At 36.6% G+C, this 23,695-nt stretch overlaps 1 protein-coding gene across 3 annotated transcripts in view; it reads right to left on the reverse strand.

Moving 5' to 3' along the window:
- Positions 1 to 23,695, reverse strand: part of ANK3 (ankyrin 3) — a 469,334-nt gene that overhangs the window by 41,363 nt on the left and 404,276 nt on the right. For 2 of the 3 annotated variants that reach the window (XM_070432806.1, XM_070432807.1), the window contains 9 exons: positions 22,825 to 23,049; positions 19,939 to 20,093; positions 9,586 to 9,797; positions 7,473 to 7,680; positions 6,429 to 6,525; positions 5,392 to 5,620; positions 4,624 to 4,749; positions 3,820 to 3,942; positions 2,286 to 2,367 (listed from right to left, as the gene is read on the reverse strand). In XM_070432806.1, coding sequence (XP_070288907.1) covers positions 2,286 to 2,367; positions 3,820 to 3,942; positions 4,624 to 4,749; positions 5,392 to 5,620; positions 6,429 to 6,525; positions 7,473 to 7,680; positions 9,586 to 9,797; positions 19,939 to 20,093; positions 22,825 to 23,049 — 1,457 coding nt within the window. Of the gene's footprint in view, positions 1 to 2,285; positions 2,368 to 3,364; positions 3,392 to 3,819; positions 3,943 to 4,623; positions 4,750 to 5,391; positions 5,621 to 6,428; positions 6,526 to 7,472; positions 7,681 to 9,585; positions 9,798 to 19,938; positions 20,094 to 22,824; positions 23,050 to 23,695 lie in introns of all 3 variants that reach the window. The other variant, XM_070432805.1, reaches the window with a different exon arrangement.

Here is a 23,695-nt window from a genome sequence, read left to right on the forward strand (position 1 = left end):
CAATTCTGACAAACCAAGATGGTCAGTGATTTGGAATGCCTGCCAAGGGTAATGTGTATGTCAGAGTGACTGCACTGGTTCAGAACAAGAGTGAACCGCGAAGAGGAAATGAGAATCTGCTTCATCTTTACGCTCCTCTTCAGGCTGTGCTCGTGCCATTGCTACAATCCAGTCCTTGAATTAGCAGCTACTCCCACAAGGGTGAAGGTTTTCATTCCTAGTGTACATTTAAATTCAAACATTCAGAACATATCCTTTTCTAGACTGGCATATTATTCTAAGGAAAAGTGGAAGAACGAAGGAGAAACTCACCCACTCATTACCCCTCCTAGCCATAATTCTCAATATAATATTGCTTAACTCTGTTAGAAATACCACACTACAAATGAAGAGTTTGGTGATTCCTTCAATTCAGTGATCTGGGCTCAGTCCAATGTCATGGCTCAAGAGAATTTATCTTTGTAACTACCAAAAACTGGTGAAGCATCTCTCCTTTACCACTGAAGGCTGGCTCATCAAACAAAGAAGTCTTCTGAACAACCTCTATGGTTTTATACCTCGCACAAGCAGCCAACTTACTGTTCAATTACATGTTGTGCTTTAATGACACATATTTTGTGGTTCCCTTTATAACAAAGGCAATTTCTGGATGTCAGGCACTGAATTACACCAGAATTTTTTTTTGGCGGGGGGGGGGGGGGGGGGGATTTACAGTTAGAAAGGACAGGTAGTGAGAGAAAAGCTGCATTCACTTGGAGTTCTAACACCAATTCAGGGCCATGACTTTTCCTTAGTTTCCTTAGCTCCTTAATACTCCTTTCCATTCCTCTGTTCACCACGATTCTGCTCTCTTTCATAAAAGAGAGAAAAACATCCTTGTTCTTCTATCAAAACTCAAGGAAGATAACCTACATACACCTTAATTGACACTAACCAAAGAGTAGCAATACTTTCATAAATTGGAAAAATTCAATCGACTTAGCATATACCTGACCTTACAACTCATATTTGCCACAACCAATACCTTAGGGACCAGAATCAGATTGGCCTGCCCAGAGTACTTCTGTCCTAAAGTAGCTGGTCCATGGAGCTTAAGGCTATGGCCTGGGAGTCCCAACCAGCTACGCAGTGAGGGTCTTAGCTGGGGGCGGAGGGGGGGGGGGGTTCGAGGGGGGGGCAAAACAGTATTCCAACAAAGACATCCACCCAGGAGATTTAGTTACTGAAAACATCTAGTTACATACACATCTTTCCTGCATTGTAGCACAATGGGAGTTAATTTCAGAGAAGGTGGGAAAAACCAAAGTTGTGGCTCTCACTGACAAATTTTCAGTCCTCCCTAAACTCAAGTCATGTGAGTTGAGAAACAGCTAGAAATTATTCACTAATTTGGAAATTTTTTTTGTATAAATCTTTCTCTAATGTTTAAAGTGGCACCACTACATCAATCAAACACAGTGCAGTTCTCACACCCTTAGTTCCTATTGGTGGAGGGGTTGTATTAAGGGCTGCAGTGATCAACACAGGTGATAACCATGTGGATGAGGGGCGGGGCGGGGAGGCAAAGAGAGAGGGAGAAAATGAATATGATTGAATGAATCTATACCTTGATACTTTTAAACCAGTTAACAATGAACCAAAACAATCACTGAGAGAAGAGTCTAACCAGTCTAGTGAAGACCAGCCTTTAGAACACATTCAATAAAGGGCTGGGGAGGGAGAAAGACAGGGAAGGAGGGAAAAGAAAGTCAGTAAACACAAGCTACCTCAAGAAGGTAGGAAAATACCATTCTTTCAAAGGGGGCAGAAAAAGAGGCAGGTCTAAGACATAATGACCTATGTAGATAAAGAAAAATGAGATGACAACTAAAGTGACTTTCTCATCTTTATCTCCCATCCCACATACATAGAAATAAATATTTTCTCTTTTGAGCATAGATTTAAAACAGCATCGGTTCAACATGATCTCCTAGCATAGTTAACAATCAAAGTGAAACCATGGTTTTTTAAGATAGGTGATTTTAAGTAATAAAAATGGTTAATGGCTTTTAAAAACCTATTTTGAAGCTATGACCTAGGGGTGTTTGTGCCTCATATCTTCAACTATGTACAATATATTCCTTAGATTTCATGGTGTTACTTAGATTTTCATGGTAAAGTTTTCTTGCAGGCAATTTTTCTTTTGCCATTGGGTTTTCAAATGACCCCCAAATTCTGACTGTATAGAAAAAATGTCTCTTCTTATAAAAATCTGCATAAATTAATAAATGTGTTAGAAAACTCACTCATTCCAGGCTCAGTCAAGTAGCTGTAGCGCTTACGTAAAGCTAAAGACGCAAAGCTCTGTCGTTTATCTGCTTTCTCGGCCTGAAAAGGAAAAACAAAGACTGTGTCCAACATTTTTGTGACATTTCATAGTTTAGAAACATTATGTAGGATGTTATGCTGATATCTTGTTTATCCTTATTTTTTCTTCGTATGGAATTTCCTTATTAAGATGTGATTCTAAAAACCCGCTCAATGTCTCAAACAAATAGCCATCATTTAGCAAATATATGAGCACCAACACAGCAGACTACAGGGAACTACAGATAAAAGACGAGAGTTACAGAGACTTCTGATGCTGAACAGTAAATTTTCCCCAATTAATTAGGCCTTAAAACACATATATCACAATGTGAGTACATTCCAGGAAAAAAGGCACACAAAGTTTCTTATTCTGATTACTGCTGTTGTTTCAGTGTGTTAATAGGCAGAAAGTATAGATGAGAAGATTAAAAACAGGTTAATGGTTTCATTAGGAATGTTACTGAGTCTTAAGGCTGCTGATTCTATAATTATGGAGGTGTGAGTTTTAAAAATCCTATTATCATCTAACTTGGAGAAATATTTGAAGATAACTTGAATAACTATATCCTTAAAAATGGCCAAGATACATTTCTTTAAGTAGAATATAAAATATTTATCAATAGCCATTGAGCACATATTTTATATTATGTAAAACATAGGTTGATTCATATAATTAAATTTCATATATTACCCATGATCTTGATTTAAAAGTTATAACACAGTTGATACTAGGTGAAAATGTAGATTTTGATACATGCCAATTACATTTAAAAATGTTTAAAGGACTTGAGTTCAACTTTTTAAATTATTATTTGGATTATGATTTTACTGAATATACTCTTATGCATATGTGGATGAAGAATGAACTATTCTTTAAGAAAAATATATACCCTTTACTCACTTAAGCTAAATAAAATAATACGTTTCCCATACTTTGGCCTGCTGCAACTTCTTTTATACAGATTCAATTTCTATTCTATCTCTGATAGAGTAAAAGCAGAAGTGTTCATATTACCTCATCATCTTGATCTGACTCTGTCTCCTTTTCGTTCCAAGATGCATTGCAGAGACAAGGAATATTATAATGGACAGCAGAAAAGAATATCAGGATATGAAAAGGACTCAGTAGGAGCACAAAATGCAAGCTGATTTAGAAGGTAAAGCAAATCAAAAAAAGCCAACAAAATGTATCAAGAACAGTATATCCATGGCAAATTAATGTGTGATGCCCTTTAATCATAAAAATCTATGAACTACCAGCAGAAGCAGAAGCAATAAACAGAGGACTCCATCATACAAACCATAAGAATCTGACACCACAGTAACGAGACTTCGTCTACACAGAGACCAATAGAACTTGAGTTTCAAGAGCTTTAATCATGTTACATAGCATTCCTTAATTGCATACCAATGGCCCACTTCTTCAAGACCAGGGAAAGAAAGTGAAAATAAACCAATACCAAAAGATACCTTTTTATGTGCTGGCAGAGTGATATTTAAGTTGCAGACAGCTGTTTGAGGCAGTCCTTTTGTTGTCTTTGGTTCTTTCAGAAAAGACAGACGACCACAGGGCTCTTGGCTGGTGTCTCTAATCTAGAAGAATTTAAGAATTTATGTAGCTGACAGTTGTAGAAATAGACTTTTCTAAGGAATCCTGTCTTTATAAGAGTCAAGCATGTTTATTTTATGGAGACCTTCAAGAGGCAGGAAAATAAAGAGAAAAGATGATAACAATTACATGGCCACCGAGGTGGTCACATTTAAACTCAGCAAGATTTAGGATGTCCCATTCCAAGTCTAAACAGGATTGTTGTGTCTGGGTTCCATGCATTTTCTTCCTGTCTCATAATTTCTTTTTCTCAAATCCTCAGTCTTAGCAACACGAATAACAGCAAATAATAATGACAGTAAAATCATCGTCCTATATCCTTCTGTTCGCTGAGGAAAAAGCTTCTCCAAAAAGGTCAGAAATGAAGGTGAAGCTTGAGTTCTGACTTTCACTTTCATCCATTATTTGATTACTGAGCAATAACTAGCTATGAGGCATTTTATTATACTAGAGTGTTTGGTCTCACAAACATTTGCTTGACTATTTAGCTGTTGAAAAGGTAAGGACTTTTAAAACTAATTATAAAGCTCTCCTATCTGGAAAGTACACTCAGGTAGAACCAAGACAAAATCTGACCTTGTTCCTATGACTTCAAGTTTGGTGGAATATTTCAAACAGAATAAGTGATTAGGACATTCACAGAATCGCTGCTGATGAGGACTTACCTTGATGGAAAATGGCAGTCTATTTTCTTTGAAAGCATAAAAGTTAAAAACAAGTTGCTGTCCTCCTTTGGTCAGTGGAGCCAGATTTCCATAACAATCAACATAAATAGGTTTTCCTTCCAGAACCTTTTAGAGTAAAAGAAATACATAATTTAATATTAACTTTAATTAAAAGAATTTTGAGATTTTTAAGTCACATTAACATTAACTGAATGACATGTTTCTATGTCACATTTGTTTCCTTATTGGGGCATTACTTCTATAGTCCTATTTGCCACAAAATTAACTGTTTGGGCTCACAATTCAATAATTGTGACTGGAAACTGTATTATGGACTTGTATAAGACAAAATCATATATGTCTATTCTAGCAACTTTAAACATGTTTGAGAAAGTATCTGACATCAATCACTTGTTCAGATAGACTTTGAAAACTTGTTCCAGTTTTTTTTACTCTTATCTGATATCTGGGTTTGAAAAAGCAAAATCATGGTAATGTGTACAGACAGTGACCATAAAAATAAGATAATTCAAGTAGCTACAGGAAAATGGAAACCATGACTCAGATTCATTAGTGCTATTTTTTTAACCAACTAAGATAACCTTGACAACATTTAAAATAATTTGAGAATGAATCTATATTGTATTTTTAAAACAAAAACTAAAATCAATAATATACTTGATATTTATAGTGAGCACTATTATGGTCTCAAAATGAAACATCACATCTGGGGGATATAATTGAATGAACTTGTTCTGAACAAGGTACCTCAATATCTTTGCTTCTTGCAACTTCCTCAAAATTCTCTTGCTGCTCTAAAGTTTTGTCCACTTTGTCATCTGTCATGCAGAAACACCGCAGGGAGGATTCTACAGGATCATTCATTTTGGCAAAAACAACAAACTTGGCCATATATGGAACACATATTAATTCTCTGTACAGTTGCGTGGCTAACCCCACAGTTTCTAAAACTTGATGGCAGTCTGCAAGCCAAAATCTGATAGAAACAAAGCCAAACCAAAACAGAACAAAATGTAAGTAGGGAAATGAAGTGACTTAAACGCCAAATCTTAAAAAAATTCACCATTAAAAAATCAGAGTATAAAGGGAACTAAATTAAAACATTGACTTGTGCATCTAAACCAGGGGTGGGCAAACTTTTTGACTCGAGGGCCACAATGGGTTCTTAAACTGGACTGGAGGGCCGGAACAAAAGCATGGATGGAGTGTTTGTGTGAACTAATATAAATTCAAAGTAAACATCATTACATAAAAGGGTACGGTCTTTTTTTTTTTTTAATTCATTTCAAACAGGCCGGATCCGGCCCTCGGGCCGTAGTTTGCCCACGGCTGCTCTAAACAAACAGCAGGATGTTTGCTGCTTATCAAACAGAGAAAATGCTAAGATTCTCGTTCTCTTTCTTTCCCATAAAATTCTTGTTTCCCTTTAACACATACCCATATATTGTAAGACACTTCCTTTCTACTCCTATTTTAAGAGTTTTTAATCTATAACTTTACAATTGGAAGGAGCATGAATTTTATGAGAGAAAACTATCAGTATTTATAAATTAAAGTTGCTAAGAAATTTTCCTAGAAGAATCCAGTCTAGTACCTTATAGCTTCCTACGATAACTGGGCTAAATGACTTATCACAGTGAATTTTAAATTTCTAAGTTAGATCCAACTTAACTATCAAAACTGTAAAAAATAACCATACTGGCATTGAGCACAACAATTGTTACTTTCCAAAAGCTAATAAAAATTAATTCCTTATTGCTTTTTGGAATCCTTTATTTCCATACCTGGCTGAAACATTGGTTGTAAAAGAGGCACAATCCTTTGTAAATGTCAAAGGAGTAGTTCCTGTGATGTCTTCCCACTGAGCCGGTGAGGTGCCCCCTAAGAGAACAGCAGCAGATATGGCAACTTTATTAACAGACATGCTCCTTCTAATATTTGCATCATTATCCTGTTCTTCACGGTTTGCCAGTAGCTTGCAAAACTTCAACACTTTCAATTAATGACATGTACTAAAGGTTTTCTTCTCGACTCTCCTTTTATCCATTTGCAGGCTTATTGTGACTTCCTTGTAAGATATTATTCAATTTTTTAAAAATTACTTTTCTGTTTGTCCGGGTATTAATGAATGGCTTGAAATTGGGATAACCAATCTATAAGTGGATTTTACAAGTGTACTTTATAAGTGCCAAGATTTATTGTTTCAGATAGACAATCTATTTTTTTTTTTAATGTTTAAAAAGGCAGTAACCATCAAGAAAGTTAAGAAGCAACTTATTTGTACTAGCTGAATCATATAATTTACCAGGGACTAAGGGTGAATCAGCCATTAAAATTATTCTTAAAAACAAAACAAACAATAAACCCCAGTCTATCTTAATCTTGGGATTTTCAGTTAAAAATCACATTAGGTTGATGAAATGAGGAATCGAGCTCTGGATTCCAGGTGCTTCTCATAAAACATGTACTCCCGAAGTCCTTCAGTTTCCTGCAGTCTAAAGGGTATTGCTAGGTCCACCACCTCTGTCTAGGTCACTGAGAGATCACCTAGATGGCCCAGCAGATGCAATAATATCTCAATCACCTTAAGAGGGCGCTATTGTTAATATGAAATTTAGTAGTAGGAAAAATGTTAATTTTAAATGATATCAACATCTTAAAGAAATTATTGGAGGGATAATAGAAATGAGGTGATGGACAAGTAAAAATGTCTTATTCTTTTTTTTCCTCTTATAATGTTGGCATGGGTATTTCAAAGGCTTTGTTTTCTTACAGAATCACTGCAAATGCTAGCATCAACAGCAGGTACAGCAACAACATAACCAAACCTGTAATGCTACAGAGAAGGCGCAGATTGGGTGTGGTGTCCCCCTTGTACCCGTTGGATACGCCTTCTCCCGAGGGCGGGGGCAACGGAATGGTCATTGTGATCGGTTTATGGAATTTCCTTCTTCTTGGTTCCACAGTGACAATTGGGCTAAATGTTGCTTTGTTTCCAAGGATCTTTTTCACAATTTCATCTGGAACAGGCTGGGCCTAGAGTCAAAAAAAGAACCTTAAGTGAAAGTGGCCATTTTTTTTTAATCTCATTGGAAAGTTGGCTTTTTAAGTGAAGAGGAAATAACCAAAAACACACAACCAATAAATGTCTTTTTCTTCATGCATTCGCATTATTTCAAGGAGGCGTAAAACAACAACAAACAAACAAAACCAACCCCAAATAACCCAACACTGTAGCAGGAACCCGTCAGCCCTAATGTTGCCCCAACGTAACAGACAGCGTGGGCTTGTGTGACAGAGAGGGAATCCAGTCTCACAGCAGAGAAGCATCCTAGCCTAATCTAAACTAACAGACAACAAATACCGTGTCCAATATATTTAAAAACCTATGTGGGACATTCAGGAAAACATGACAAAGGCAACTTGCACCCATGTAAAAATTGAGGTTTTTCAGAGTGGTAACAAAAAGGAAAAAAATCATGATTGCAAAGGATTTCAGATCTATTCTTCCAAACTGAAATTCTTCCTTTGGGTCTCTTTGCTACTGAATATTTATATGGGAGAGAGCTGAAGGGCACTTCATGCCAGTGGAATGGAAGGTGGTCTCTTTAGCTAGGTGTTTACTGAAGGCCTTCCCAGGGCTTAGAGTGCTCAGCTCTAAAAATCCAACTCCTTGGGCATGAGAGGCAACTGTCAGTTAAATATTTTAAATACTCTATTAATTAACAACACAAATTAAGCTATTTTCCTTAGTAAGAAAAAAAAAATACCGGTTAAGTACTGGTTCGGCCTAACTGAAATGTATAAATACATGAAAGACCTCCGTTGCCAAGATTTCCAGTCAGCTTTCCAAACCCAAACGAGTTCCAACTGGTTTGGATAAAGCCCTGCATTTACGATTTTACTTAAACCAAAATTTGAAAGCTTGCAAGTTTCACTACTGCTGGTTTTTATGATGTGGGGTGTCATAAACCAAGTCAAATATGGGTTGTTTCTTTAATGGTCCATGTACCCTTTGGTGCTTCTGTGCTCCACATACTGAGACCAATAACCTATGGTTAAAAAAAGCGATCTCTCATCAGAAACCAGGTGATACTTTTATATGGGAAAACCCTAAAATATGTAACTTATTTCATAAGCCACTAAGCTAATTTTTAATTAATGCTTTTCATTTGAAATGGGTTAATGATTCTCCCAAATGGCCTCATGCTTTCATCAGCAATATGAGAGGGAATCCACTGGGAGTTATGACAGTTGTTCCCAGAGTGGCACATGCTCCCCACCCTCTATATCAGTGGTTCTCAACCTTCTGGCCCTTTAAATACAGATCCTCTAATTAAGACCATTACAAACTTTTGAACAATAATAAATACAGTGGCAGAGCTGCCTCAAACCGATTGTCGGACTTCAGTGGTAAGGCCAGGGAGGGTTGGGGGACAGGAGGGAGGGGAGTAAGAGATCAACCGAAGGACTTGTATGCATCCATATAACCATAACTAATGGACATAAGACACTGGGGGGTAAGGGAGGGCAGGGGCTTGTCAAGGGTCGGGGGGAAAAAAGGACACATATGTAATACCCTTTGTAATGCTTTAAGCAATAAAAAAAAGAAAAAGAAAAAGAAAATAAATCTATAGTGGTAAAGAAAAATAATAAAATAAAATATGTAACATTATTGAAAATAAATAAATAAATAAATAAATAAATAAATAAATAAATACAGATCCTCATGTTGTGACCCAACCATAAAATTATTTTCGTTGCTACTTCATAACTGTAATGTTGCTACTGTTATGAGTCGTAATGTAAATATCTGATCTGCAGGATGGTCTTAGGCGACCCCTGTGAAAGGGTCGTTCGACCGCCAAAGGGATCGCGACCCACAGGTTGAGAACCGCTGCTCTATATGATCCCAGGAGGAGAACCTTGTGTGAACATTACCTGGAGGCCCACTCGGATTCTTTTGGTCAAAGCGCCCTCAGGGAAAGAAGCCTGGACCAGGGGCACAGTGGTGCTGCTCAGAATTCCACCTTCAGGACCAATCTGGTTGCTTTCCTGCTTAATCCGTGAAACTACTGCAAAATACTGGGGGAAATCCTTCGTGATAATCCTGCAGATTCGCTTTTTCCCTAACTCTTCTGGACTATCAAGTTCTGAAAAGACAAATGAATGAAGAAAGCCATGAGAATAAGCCTGCTTCCACAATACCTTGAGGCAAACGGATGTGCAATTTTGATAGTTAAAATTACTTATATTCAGTAATCTAAATAGAGGGGTTTTTTTAATGATAAAGAGAAAACTACAGTTATCCTAAAATTATAACAAGCTTTGCAAAACTATTATAAAAATATTCACATACAGTACTTGAAAAGAAGAAGAACAAAATCTTCAAAAATGGGCACTTTACCATATATGGACAAACTTCTACTCTTCAAAAAGGGACAGTTGATTCTGTGATTATTTATACATAATCTTCCCCTCAAGTTGCCAAAAGAAAGAATGAGTCAGAAAAAGTAAGGCCCCATAAGAAAGTGAATAAGGACGTAAGTATGTCTGAAAGGCTCTAGAATTTTGTTTGAAAACCTCTTGAAAATATTTTTAAATTACCCAAATGATAAGTAACACCACCACCAATGGTCCTCCCACATCAAACTCAACCAGCCACACATGAACACATCTTTTTGCTTTCTGTCCAGCTCCAACCCTGCTCCTTCCCCTATAGTCCAAACTCCCGCAAAGGGTTTACTGTTTGTTCAGTCCTCTAGTTTAATAGCTTTGACTCACTTTCCTCTGTGCTTTACATCTAAAGGTCAAAGTCCAGTTGGTTCTTGATGTTTCAGAAATGGCTTCCTATCCTGTCACCCCCATGTTCAGGCTTTTGCCTAATTACTGAGACCACCTCCTAGCCACCTTCCTGCCGCTTGTATCACCTTACTCCAGTCCATTCCACCCAACCACAGGCATGTTCTTTCAAAAGTCAGTACATGAGGTGGACATGTATGTTGTAATATGTACTTCTCTCTCCAAGGCGTATTACAGTCACAAAAAGTATAAAAATTGACTAATCACATCTTTACATGTCAATGTATACATTCATATAATTTATGTAAAAATTGGGGAAGGGGAAAAAAGAAGAGGAATAGTATAATATTATAATGAATGTATAGACATGCAATATTACTTGGGTAATAATTCTAACATGTTAGTATTAATATAACAATATAATATATACAAACAACAGACTATTAATGTTTTAAAGTAAATTCAACGCAAGTAAATTTTTTTCTCTATTTCTTGCTTTAAAAAAGGAAAGTGAAACACAATAGTGAAATGACCTTAGCTGAAAGTTTGAAATCAGGTAACTAAAGACCCAGCTGGCTAACAGTTGCCAAGAGGGAATGAAAAGGCTCTGACACTCAGTTAAATTACATTAAATTAAATGATATTTGATATTGAGGCCTGGCACATAGTAAGTATTCAGTTCATATCCACTGAACAGAGAAATCAATTGGGAATTAATGAGACTCACACTTTTCATACCAAACATCTGGAATAATTCTTTAAAATATTGCTCTAAAATAGATGTAGTAGTGGAGACTGGTTATTATTTTAATAGTTTTTTTAAAATTAAAATATCATGTGAAAAAGTGGCTCTAGTCTTCCTGTTTTTTAAAAACACAATAAAATCTATGTCCATGTGTTTATAACTCAGAAATTAGTTTACTTACTGGATGTTTACCCGAACGGAATTAAAAACTCACGAGAATATAAAACTTCTAAAAATTCTGTGATATAATATAAAAAGGTATACTGTGGTCCCCCTTTATCTGTGGGGGATATGCCTCATGACCCTTTTCCTATTCATACATACCTATGATAAAGTTTAATTTATAAATCAGACATAATTAGAGATTAACAATAATAACTAATAATAAAGTAGAACAATTAAGAACATACTGTAATAAAACTTATGTGAATGTGGTCTCTCTCTGGTAACCAATCTAATAACCAAGGCGGCTACTGAGTGACTAACGGGTGGACAGTTTGGATGCCCTGGACAAAGGGATGATTCACATTCATGGTGGGACAGGGTGAGATTTCATCACACTACACCAGGGGTCCTCAAACTTTTTAAACAGGGGGCCAGTTCACTGTCCCGCAGACTGTTGGAGGGCCGGACTATAGTTTAAAAAAAAACTATGAACAAATTCCTATGCACACTGCACATATCTTATTTTGAAGTAAAAAAACAAAACGGGAACAAATACAATATTTGTATTTGCATGTGGCCCGCGGGCCGTAGTTTGAGGACCTCTGCACTACACAGAATGGCGTGCAATTTAAAACTTATGAACTGTTTATATCTGGAATTTCCCACTTAATATTTTAGGATTGCAGTTGACTGCAGGTAGCTGACACTGCAAAGCGAAACCATGGATAAGGGGGGATGCTTATTATCAGAAAAGTTAGATTTCCAGGCAAATAGTCATAAAGTCTGATCATGTGAAAATGGAACGTCAAAGTTCTTTCCATTCAGATTTTTAAATGCTCTATTACTTAGGCCAGAAGTAGGAATTACCAAGAATCTTTGCTTTGCTCCCACCCTTTACCTGAAGATATACACCCTACACAATTATCTGCAGCACAAATGCGATGCCTAAATCACATTCATACCCACAGAGAAGCCAGCTCCTAGTGCAGTGTACCCCCAATGGCCAGGTCCTAAGCAACACCCGGGGGACATATTAAAAGCACAGATTCCTAGGTTTCTCTTGTGGAGATTCTGACTTGGTTGGCCAGGGGTGGAACCCAAAAATCTGCTTTTAACATTCAATCCCGGTGACTATGACTTGACTGGCACATTAGGGAAGCAAGGTCTTGTAGACTCTCACCCTGCACATCTCTTTGCAAATTCAGAACTCAAAAATTAAAAACATGACAACAAGATCCTATAAAAAACTCAAGGATGGTTCAATACGAGAAGAGGAGCTTATAGGACAATAATAAATACCCATTACTTTTAAATGTTTTTTTTTAAAGATATAATAAACCACCCCAAAGTGATAGAATTAAAGGATAAAGGGGTATACATATCCAGAGCTTCTACCTTTTAGGTTGATTCATAAAGCCATAGAATATGAAAGGATCCTCCTTCCTCTTTTTCATCTGTTACTAGTAAAGTTTTCACCCCCCCCACCCCCCCCCACCCCCCCCCCCCGCAAAAAAAAAAAAGATTAAAGGGAAAAGACAGAGGTGAGTTCTGAAGTAGGTAGTTCTGGCTAGGAGGAAGGCTAATATAGCATATGGTAGAGTAGGTGTCTGACTTGCAAAAGGTTTAGTGACTTGCCCAAGTTGACTTTGCTGGTCTGCTTTAGGGCTGAAATTAGAAACTAGGTCTAGAAACAGGGTTGGGGAGAAGGCGTGAAGTCATATAGACATGTTGATAAATGGGTGGATGAATAAGGGGTAGATTTGCAAACACCCTGGTCCAAAAGGTGACATGCTTTGTTACTGGCCCACTCTATGAACAGAAAGACTTTACTTATTACCGTGGCACTTTTTGCCACAAAACACGTAGAAGCCAATGTTCTACAGCTTTCTTGCCTCACTGATTAATGATAAATTTCTTAAGCACCTTGTAACTCATTTAGTCCCCGTATTTGTAAAAGGTGGGACAGTGTTCTCTGCCACTGAGGTTTTAGAACAGAGCAGTAAGGATTATAAGATGCTTTTCACATATGAACAGTTATGGAGATCATAATACACTGAAGCATGAATGACAGAATTGAATTCATGTTCCCACTAAATGAGTTAGTCTTAAAGCTTTTGAATTATCATCGGATCAATTTTGCCTTACTCTTACATACACATGATTAAATGTCTCAATAATTTCTGGTTAGGCATAAGCTCTACTCAGTTTGCTCCTCTAAGAATGAAATATCTGCTATGGAAGGGCAGGGGAAAAGATGAAACTTAGAAGGTTAGAATTAGAAAGGGCAAGCTAACTAGTTTTGCATGTCTACAGTGTATACATCTGAATTGCTATCATTTTCATTTCATTTTTAAAAAATATTTTCAATTACAGAAAATGAAATATCAGAGAAATTGAGGGAAATGAAGGAAATAAAAGATAAATCTATAATAGCCAACTCAAGCTACAGAATATATGGAACTTGTAATAAATTCAATGAAATATTTCAGAAAATTACAGACATTTCTTTGGAATTAAAATTCAGCTCCATCTGAAGAATGCAACTTTTGTACCAAGCCCGCCCAAGATGTTACAGGGGAAAAAACAATAACTCAAGATGTAATTTGATCCTTCTTCCTCAAAGTAAAGATGATAGGAATCTTTTCAATTTTTGTCAACTTTTAAAATAATTAGAGATTCACGGAAAGTTGCAAGGACAGTACAGAGAGGTCTCATACAGCACTTTCAGTAGTTTAACTCATATTCTTATTCAATTCTGGTATCTGCTTCATGTCTGTCTGGATCAGCATTACTTTGTATCTTTACCCAAGGTGGGACCTTCTTTGTTATTCATATGTGCACATGCATGAAGTGCTAATGACGCAGAATGTGTGGGAAAATGATATGCCTGTTTGTTTTTCTCTCCAGTTTTAACAATCCATATAATTTCTGACAATCATATGCCTTAAAATTAGAAAACTAATTGTGCCATTCCCCTGTCTCCTAGACCTCCTCTCCCCATTTGGTTGTGACATTCCTTCCTTTAAGTAGTTGCTTTTTCTCTTGGGTCTGGGTCTCAGAATGAATATCACCAAAAGTGGGTGCATACACCTAGAGACAAATCATTTCTCCACTCATTCAACAAATTATGATGAATTGACAACACTGTGCCAAGAGCTGTTATCTGCACTGAGCATAAAGGCTGTCCACACGTCAGAGCCAGTCCTGCCCTCATGGACTTTACCGTCCACCAAGGAAGATAGCAAAGTTCAAAGCTCCTTGTTACAGAAGAAGACAGGCCGGGTGCTGTGTATTACCAGGTGGATCTAACTCAGTCTGGGGTTTAGGGAAGACTTTCTGGAAGAGGAGACACGAGGGACAAGTCCATATTACGTTATGGTTTAGTTAATAGCTTTTGGTATGCTTTTTTTTTTTTTTTTTTGCACTCTTACCACAATCTTGATTTAAGTTCAGTTTTTTACTTTTTCTCCAGAATGTTTCAAAAGTGTTAATAGATTTCTCCAATAGATGGTGCTGTGAACAACATAAAGCTACAGATTTCACCTGTCATTGCTCAACTGCTTCTACAACCTAACTGGACACTTTAAGATCACTATTTGTCTCAGGGCTGATAAATTAAAAACAAGTAAATTTGCTTCACTGAAATGAAGCAAAGTTGCAATTTTTAACTGAGAAATCTGTTTGTAAAATATTGTTGATATAGTTAGATAAAAAAAAAATCACAGAAAATTTATTTTCTGTTATGTAACATTATAAGATTCAATTTTCCTTTCCTGACTCCAATTCCAATAGTATAATTTATTAAATCTAAAATGCAGTATCTTCAAATCTCATTTGCTCTCATCTGAAACTTAAGCAATCATAACAAGGGGGAGAGTATTTTCCTAGCATTATAACATTGTTTGGAGTTTAGGAACATTTTGTTCCAATACAGTGACTGAGATTTTAAAATCATAGCATAATTCATATATCCCCAAAGCATTCTTGTGATACTTAGGTAGCAATGATTTTGATTTTAAAACCTAATGGTAATGTAAACAAAGTCCACACACTGTGCAGAGAAGCGCTGCCCAAAAGAAATATAATGCAAGCCACATATGTAAATATCTAAATGTTCTTATAGAAACACTAAAAAGTTAACAGGTACAGGTGAAATTTTAACCATGTTATATGTAGGCCAGTATTTCTGAAATATTACCATTTCAACATGTAACCAACATAAACATTTTTAATGAGATATACAGGCTGTCCCCCCAAAAATGTATACATACTGTAACAGCTGATAGCTCAATTCTGAAAATGAAATGTATTTTAATAAACACTGGCTTTATAATTATTCAATGTGTGTATACATTTTTTGGGACACTCAATATGTCTACTTTTGGAGGTGTACTAAATCTTGGTATATCATGTATTTTACATTCATAGCATCCATATCTCAATTTGTAGAAACCCCATTTCAAGTGCTCTATAACCACATGTAGCTAGTGGCTACTGTATTGGATAGTGCAGGACTCAGCGTGTCTCATCAATTTTTAAGTGAAGACCTCTATGGAGGAAGAATTCTTCCACCAATCAAATACTCCCAGGTCCAGCATAACTGCAAACTACAAAACACCCCTTGGGTCTGGCTTTGGAGGCACAATTTTAAACATGTGTAAATGAACTTTGTGGGTTTAATTAAAGTAAGGTTTTAATTAAACTTATGAAGTGGGTTTAATCTGGTACACTGTAAAGAGTTTTTTTGGGAAGCAGAATGAGTATTCTCTGTTTTGCGGTATCTTTTTCTCTGCTGAGAAAACACGAATTGACAAGTGCTAGAACAAGATCTGTGTCCGCTGCCGGAGAGAAAAGTTGCTCCTGCCACATGATACCTTGGTGGTAACAGCAGGCTCTTCACACCCAGACCAACTGTCCTGTGTCATTCTAGCCTCTTACTAGAATAGAGCCTTGCTGACACACCCCCTTCATTAGCATAACCACGGAGGCTCTAGTCTCACAGGCTTGCACCTTATTTTGCAATGACAACATCCTTTTGAACTAAGAAGGTTACTTGGTTTAGTAATGGAACATTTACATAGCAGCTGACCTTTAGGTAGCATTTTTGTTCCCCACAAAGTAGTTTCATAGGCATCCTTCATTTGAAAACATACGAAGGCAAAGGAGTAATGTAGAAAAACAACTCGAGTTGAGTCAGAAGTCAGGATTTTGGAAGTCTCCACCTATTTATTTGCTATTTCCTGAGTGGGTGGTGGTGATGGGACGAGTGTCACCACCATCAACTGTGACCAGGGCTTCCACTGGCCCTAGTGGTGTCTGTGTGATTTAGAAAAGGGTGCCCACTTGGGAGGGACATAGTGTGGAAGGTAACATGAAACCTCCCGAGCTATGCTTATACTTCTCCTGAGAAAACTTTGACTAGTTGGACTTGAAAGGAAAAAGAAGGGTTGCTTTTTATGCTTTTAGAGCTAGATTGATTTTTCTTTCTGCCTGTTTTTACAGGGGTTGGGGGCTGTCCCAATAAAAACGAAGAAACTTTGGGAACAGAAGAAAAATGGCGGTAAGTGGGGCTTGAGCTGGGTATGAAATCTGAAGAATGGAGGTTCAGTTATAAAAGGTGTGTAGTGGATCTTCATAATTATTATTTTAAAATTCAATACATGAAGAAAACCACTGTGCCTTCAACATTCAGTCCTCATTTTTGCTGTTCTGGCTTTCCAGTGCTTGATTTTTAAGTCCGAAAGTATTTACATTTCCTTTTAATTGTCTAAAATGGAACCCAAGTTTATCTGGTCTTTAAAAATGTAGCATAGAAACTCTATCTACTATTTCCAAGATAACTCACAGAATCCAGGACAGAGGGCTATATCTTCATTTCTGTAAAACACCTTAGTATGGTGAATCACTTGTCTAGGCAAAGACATGACTCACTCCTATTTGAAAATTGGTTTATTAAAAACAAAATAAAGTCATGTCAGCATGAAATTATGGAACTCCATTCCACATAATTTAAAAAAAAATTCTATTTCTGCCTGATAGGAGATACTATCATTTATACTAAAAAATGAAGAAGAATATATTATTAGAATATTAGGTGGTTTTTGCTAGAACTTCAGTGTCCAATGAGATAGCCACTGGCCACACATGGCTATTTAAAATTACTTAAAATTAAGCAAAATTAAAACTTCCCTTCCTCAGTTGCACTAGCCACATGATGAGTACTCAAGAGTCACCTGTGACTAGTGATGGCTGTTGGAAAGCGCAGTGTTTATATTCCCATCACCGTAGAAAGTTCTATTAGACAGCACTGTCTTTGAATATTCAATATTCCTGCTAGAATATAGTTACTCTCCAGTACTTTCCTCAAAGTAAATGCTCCTCTTTAACTGTTTTTCTCCTGGAGATGAACACTAACAAAGTTTGGGATAGAGGAAATGAACTAATGAGAACTTTCCTCCATAAAGCTACATCTTATAATATTGCGGTTCCTCATTCTGCTCACTCACCGGGATTGCATGAGTTAGTCTAAAGCAGCTCTGTGCCTGACACTGGTGACTCAAAGGTGACCAAGACATGTACCCTGCTCTCGGAGCGCACAGTATCAAGGTTGCTACCCATTAAAAAGGAGAAAATTCTGTGTAGTGGATGCTACATTTTAAAGATTAGTCATCTACATTAGCATTTAAGAAATATGGATATATGAAAATATTTTTATATCTTATTTTCCTTAAAACAAAAACAAACTATCTTCTATGGAAAACCCATTTCCCTTATTCTCTCAGATTTTTATTCTGAATTATCTGTATTATTTTTATTTTCAAAATGCTAATTCAATTCATTCTCTTAGTATTTATTCTTTTTTAAAACTCTTGATTATATATTCTTATAAATGTCCTTCTAAGAGAATGACTATTTTTCATGCTTTGAAATAAGGTAATGAAAATGAAAAATCTTATTTGCCATTGCATGTTCCTATCCATCAGAAATTATCTGAAGTTGGAGATGGTGATATAAATATCAGTATTATGAAGAGACATTTAATGTATGCTCATTAAATACATAACATTTAAAATGACTATCCCTCTGGACCTTTAAATCTACAGGTTTGTAGGAATTTTCCCCTTTAGGTTTATTTTCTTCTCCACAAGACACACTTTTCTAAAAGAAGGGGGATATAGTTAAATGTCTTTGAAAACAGGTAGGACTAGATTTCAACCCTGGTGAGGCTACTTAGTTGGGGTAACCTTATATGTTACTTGACATGTCTATACTTCAGTTCCTTTACCTCTGAAGTGGGATTAAAACTTCCCATTTTTCAGGACTATGCTTTCATTTAACATTTTCATATATACAGGCGTTTTTTAGTCCCTCATGAACGCTAGACACTCAACAATCATTAGTTCCCTCCCCTTGCTGTAAAGACACCTGAAATTCCTGGTTGGCTATAATTAACTATCTTATGCAAAACCTTTGGCATGACAATTTTTTAGCCTACAGAATAATATAATAGTGACAACAACTGATATTTATCAAGGGCTTACTATGTGACAGGGACTGTATTTCATTAGTCTTCACATAATTATTTTTTCTTAACAACAATCCTATAATGCAAGGAAGGTAATCTCCATGTTACAGAAGTAACAAAGGCTCACAGGGGTCAAAGAACTTGTCCATGGTCATCCCTCAGACACCCTTGAATCTGTGGAGCCCCTCTGTCCACATTTTGAAACAAGGAGTGACTTTTCTGGAAGCATTCCAGAAATAAGTGAGTTAAACCCTCAGAGAGTCCATTTTATGGCATGTGAGTTATATATCCAATAAAGCAGTTATTCAAAACAACTGATGGATTTGTAGTGATTAGGAAGTCAGTATAAAATAAAGACTGGCTTTATTTTATGGTGACCTTGGTCTATAAAACTGCACCAAGTACCTACTCTCAAAGTAAGTCCATTCCTAATGTCTGCACACCTCAGAAAAACGGCTTTGATTCTAAGGGTTAGACAACCTGAGGTGTGTATGAGGAAGGGACATGCTCAGTTATATGTCAGTCTTATAGGTCAAAGAGTAAGACCTGCAGCAACAAAGACTCCAATAATTAGCCTGAAGCATATTTTTTAAAAAATGGATTACAGCTCAAGAGAAATTAAACATTCATGAAGAATAATGGAAGAATCTGGGGGGAAAACTGATAGAAGAAAGGGTCTGAAAGTAATAATTCCAAAAATAAAACGTGAACGTATTTTCTTACAAATGCTCTGCATACTTTGCATACCTTCCACTATTTTTTCACCCCCTCTTTATACATCTTTGACTTAGAAAACTTTCTTGGGTTTTGGAAAGATTGATGTATTTGATGAAAGAATCACAACCGTTACTTGTACACTAGTATTATGAGGGAAAACGTTTGTTACATTAAATGGAACTTCATGCCTTACATACAGAAAACAGCCACAAACGTTGAGGAACCTCATTCCCAGCTTGAAATACAAATGTGTGAAGTCCAGAATGTTTCTTTTAGTCTAGTTATTCCTTTGATATTTTTCCTGCAGAGATTTACAGAAACAAAGAGTCATCATAATTACCTTCATCCATGCCATTAAGTAATTCAGTTAAATCTTCATTTTTACTGTCAAATTGGTGCTCCTTCCATGTTTCTCCATTTTCACTTCGAAGAACAATGAGTTCCCTCTCTTTTCCTCTCATAGACCCAAAGTGAGGTATTTCCACTATGACAGGGCTGGAAAAAAATCCACATTATTTTGGTATCAAATGAAATATACTTATAGTATCATACTTAAAAAAAAAGTTTCATTAACGGGATTCATTGGAAAATCAGAGGTGCCACTAAGGTTGGGAATGATTTCAAAGCTGCAGAATCATTTGCTGATTAAATAATATATTAGAAGCTTGAAAACATGCCATCATTCATTCATTCACAAACAATTCTTGAGGGCCTACTATAGGTTAGGCTTTTGATTTAATGGGGGAGGGGGAAATATTTAGCCCGTATAAAAATAAATTTTGATTCAAGGAATTGAAGATTATAAAAATAGACCATAAGAAAGAAAGTTGGTCCATTTTTTAAAACACAATAGGTATATTATTATATTTTATAAAAAATGCTAATGATTTAAAAGGACACAGTCATTTATTTAAAAAAGAATTCTGTAAATTTCCTATTTTAAAGATTGCTGATTTTTTTCCCCTTAGCAAGAAAACGATCAGTGTAACAACCCACTCCTCCAACAGTCCGTCTGCATGACTTTCACAGCCTAGGTAGTTAAGACACTTTCTCTGATTTTCAATTTGTGAAATGGTAGAGGGCAGCTTAATTTCCTAGCTCTAGTTTAACCTGCATAGGAATATTTAAATTTTCTGAAAAAGCACTTGTTGGTTTGAAATTGCCATATAATCTGTTAATTTTTGACAGTGTCCTTTGCAAAAGAATGGCTGCAAATTGAAGATAGCCAATCAAGCACGGGAATAATTTTGTTAAATTTTTAAAAAAAGATAAATGTTACAAAAAAACGAATGGAAGTAAGCAGACCACAATCACATACAATTTATGTAGTTGGATTGTGCAGCTTTCTTTTATGACATTTAAGTAGACAGTATCATTATTCTCCTACAGAGGTTGTATGTAACCTCGCCTCTTCACCTATGTATTTATGCATGTGTGTTAACAGCAGGTAAAGGCTTCCATTGGGTTAGAACATAAAAAGGGACAGTAGCTGCAACGATCAAATAACATAATAAAAACATGACTATTGGCACTCACTTAAAATGGGATGACAAATGTGATCATTATACTTTTGGCAAAATAAGTATAGTTAATTCAAATTAAAGATTTAAAAGATATGTATGCCTTTAATTTTTTTGACAGGGAGAGGCAAAATCAACTATCTCTAGTAGTGTTAATAATTCTAAGTTATTTACCATAGTTTTTATTTTTAACCACAGCTGATGATTAAATATTAATTTCTTTCAGAACGATATACAATCTTTGCAGGTTAATGTATCAGATACTGTCTCTGTGAATATTTAGGGAATGTGACTGTGTGTATAACACTCAACATCACTGGAGAGAAGGTATGACAAGGACCTCTGACCAGGTGAAAGCCAAGCGTAACTTTTCATGACAGGTTTCCTCATGCAGACTGCCAAGGCACATACACCGAACAGACGAGCAAACAAATGACACATACCAACACATCAGCTAAACAAAACAAAACAAAACAATGTGGTAACTACAGTAGAATATTCTATCTGCTGCCTATTTGGTTTTCTTTCCATATCTCGTATTCCCAACATTTTTCGATATCAGTTTACTTATTGATCACTTTTCCTTCGCAAAGCCCATGAAAATTACTCAGAATTTTTTTTAAATGTAACTCCACACACATACATATATATACATATACATATATATACACACATACATCTCCCACTAATAGCAAATGTTGATTTAAAGCCTGTAAATACCTTCTCCTACACTGGATTGAAATTAGACTGCCCGTCTATCTGAAAAGCTATCATATTCAGTCAAAACATTTCAAATTAAAGAAAGGCTTGCAAAAGCACAAAAAATTATGAAAGCAGAATGCTTGCAGTGAATTCCACATGCTTGAAAAGCACAAGATAGGTAGCGTTGCTACATTAAGTCAAGCCACTATGATTTGTTTTTTCCTTTCAGTGACACACATCAACTGAAAGCATTAACAGTTAAAAAAATAAAAATGAACTTAAGAATAAGACTATGGGTGTGACAGAAAAAAATTGAAAATGGAAAAAGAATTGTAGACATTCTGTATCTTGTCTATGAAGAGCCTACCCAATAAATTTTGTTCCTTGAGGCCCAAGCTGCAGGATTCGGCTAACCAAGCTCTCACCCTCAGTTACAGGGGGAGGATGGGTGGGAAGATGCAGTTTACTGAATAAGATCCATGCAGCAGGAAGAGAAACGAGAAGGGGAAACCGTGAACAAACTGTCCGTCACGACAGAGCCTGCCTGATTTGCACCCAAGTGCCACCTCAGATAATGAAATCAATTTAGTGTTTTTGTAAAATACCATATCACAATGGATTGTTTCCCCTAGCAGTGATCTTCATAAAAGAACATGTACCCAAAGTAGCCATTTATTCAACGTGGTGATAAAATTCCAGCACCCATATTTATTTTCCCTAAGAATGGTGCCTTGACCCTAAGGGTGGCGTTGGGTTCCGTGCACTCACTGAGCAGAGAACATGCTTCTCGGTTAGTAAAAGCTTTGACCAGCAAACTGAGTTAGGGGAGGATCAGCCTATGAGCTCAGACTTAACACAGCTTTGTGACCTCTGACACTACACAAAAGGTGCACTCAATCCCTGCCAACTAAGCCATTTTAATAGCTAACTCCTCAAGTTAAGGGTAAAGAAAAATCAAAGATGTGGTTATGAGGGCCAAGGTTAAAATTGACACAATAACTTACCCTAAAAATTGGGCCCCTGCAGGACCCATTTCTACCAGCCTACTGGCTAGTCCCTCTCCTTCCACCATGGGGGGTGGGGTGGCCAGTTTATGTCTCTTTACCAAACGGCAGGTGATTCGGGTGGGGGCCGTGCACTTGCGTGGAGGGATGATGATTCTCATCCCGTGGTGACGGCTTCCTCTCATGGAGCCGCCTCTCGCATCCACCATGAAGCTCACGAGAAACCTGCAGGGAGAAGATCAGAGGCCAAATCAAGGACAGAAATAAGCCATCTCCCAGAGGAGGTTTTGAAATTAAACTTTGAAGTTTAAAGTGACAGACAATGCAGCTATCATTTCCTCTCTTTAAAAATAAATCGGAAGTCAATACAGTGGAGTCACATCAAACATGCATTTAACTTGTGAACTGGGCACAAAAGGAGACACGACAACTTAGTTTTGGTGGCACAAGGCCCCCTGGGAGAAGCCAACCACTTCGTCAATGGCTCAAAGGGAAGGAACAGTGACGGTTCCAAAACGGGAATAAAAACCGGCTAAAGGACTGTCATGCATTTGAAAACAAAAAACAAAACCACCGGATGTGGTCTCTTATGGGTGTTGTAAGCTATACTCAAGGATCATTTTAACTGCAAATAGTTGTAGCCATTTGCTGACTATGGAATCTCTAGCCCTGAAAGGTAAGATGAAACTCCACAGTATGTCTTAACACGCACAGTTCATAAAAATGAATGTATATTTACTCAGACCAGCACTCTAATTTTTACTATCACAAAGCAGAATGTAATAATAAAAGCAGAAGATAACTAGTGTCGCTAAGGCAATTTTGATGGAAAGGGATTTGATTTCTTTAAAATATAAACCTGGCTTTAAAA

The sequence above is a fragment of the Myotis yumanensis genome, unplaced genomic scaffold (genome assembly GCF_028538775.1).
Source record: "Myotis yumanensis isolate MYYU_CA2020_CCGP unplaced genomic scaffold, mMyoYum1.0.hap1 SCAF_13, whole genome shotgun sequence".
Classification (NCBI taxonomy): Eukaryota; Metazoa; Chordata; class Mammalia; order Chiroptera; family Vespertilionidae; genus Myotis; species Myotis yumanensis.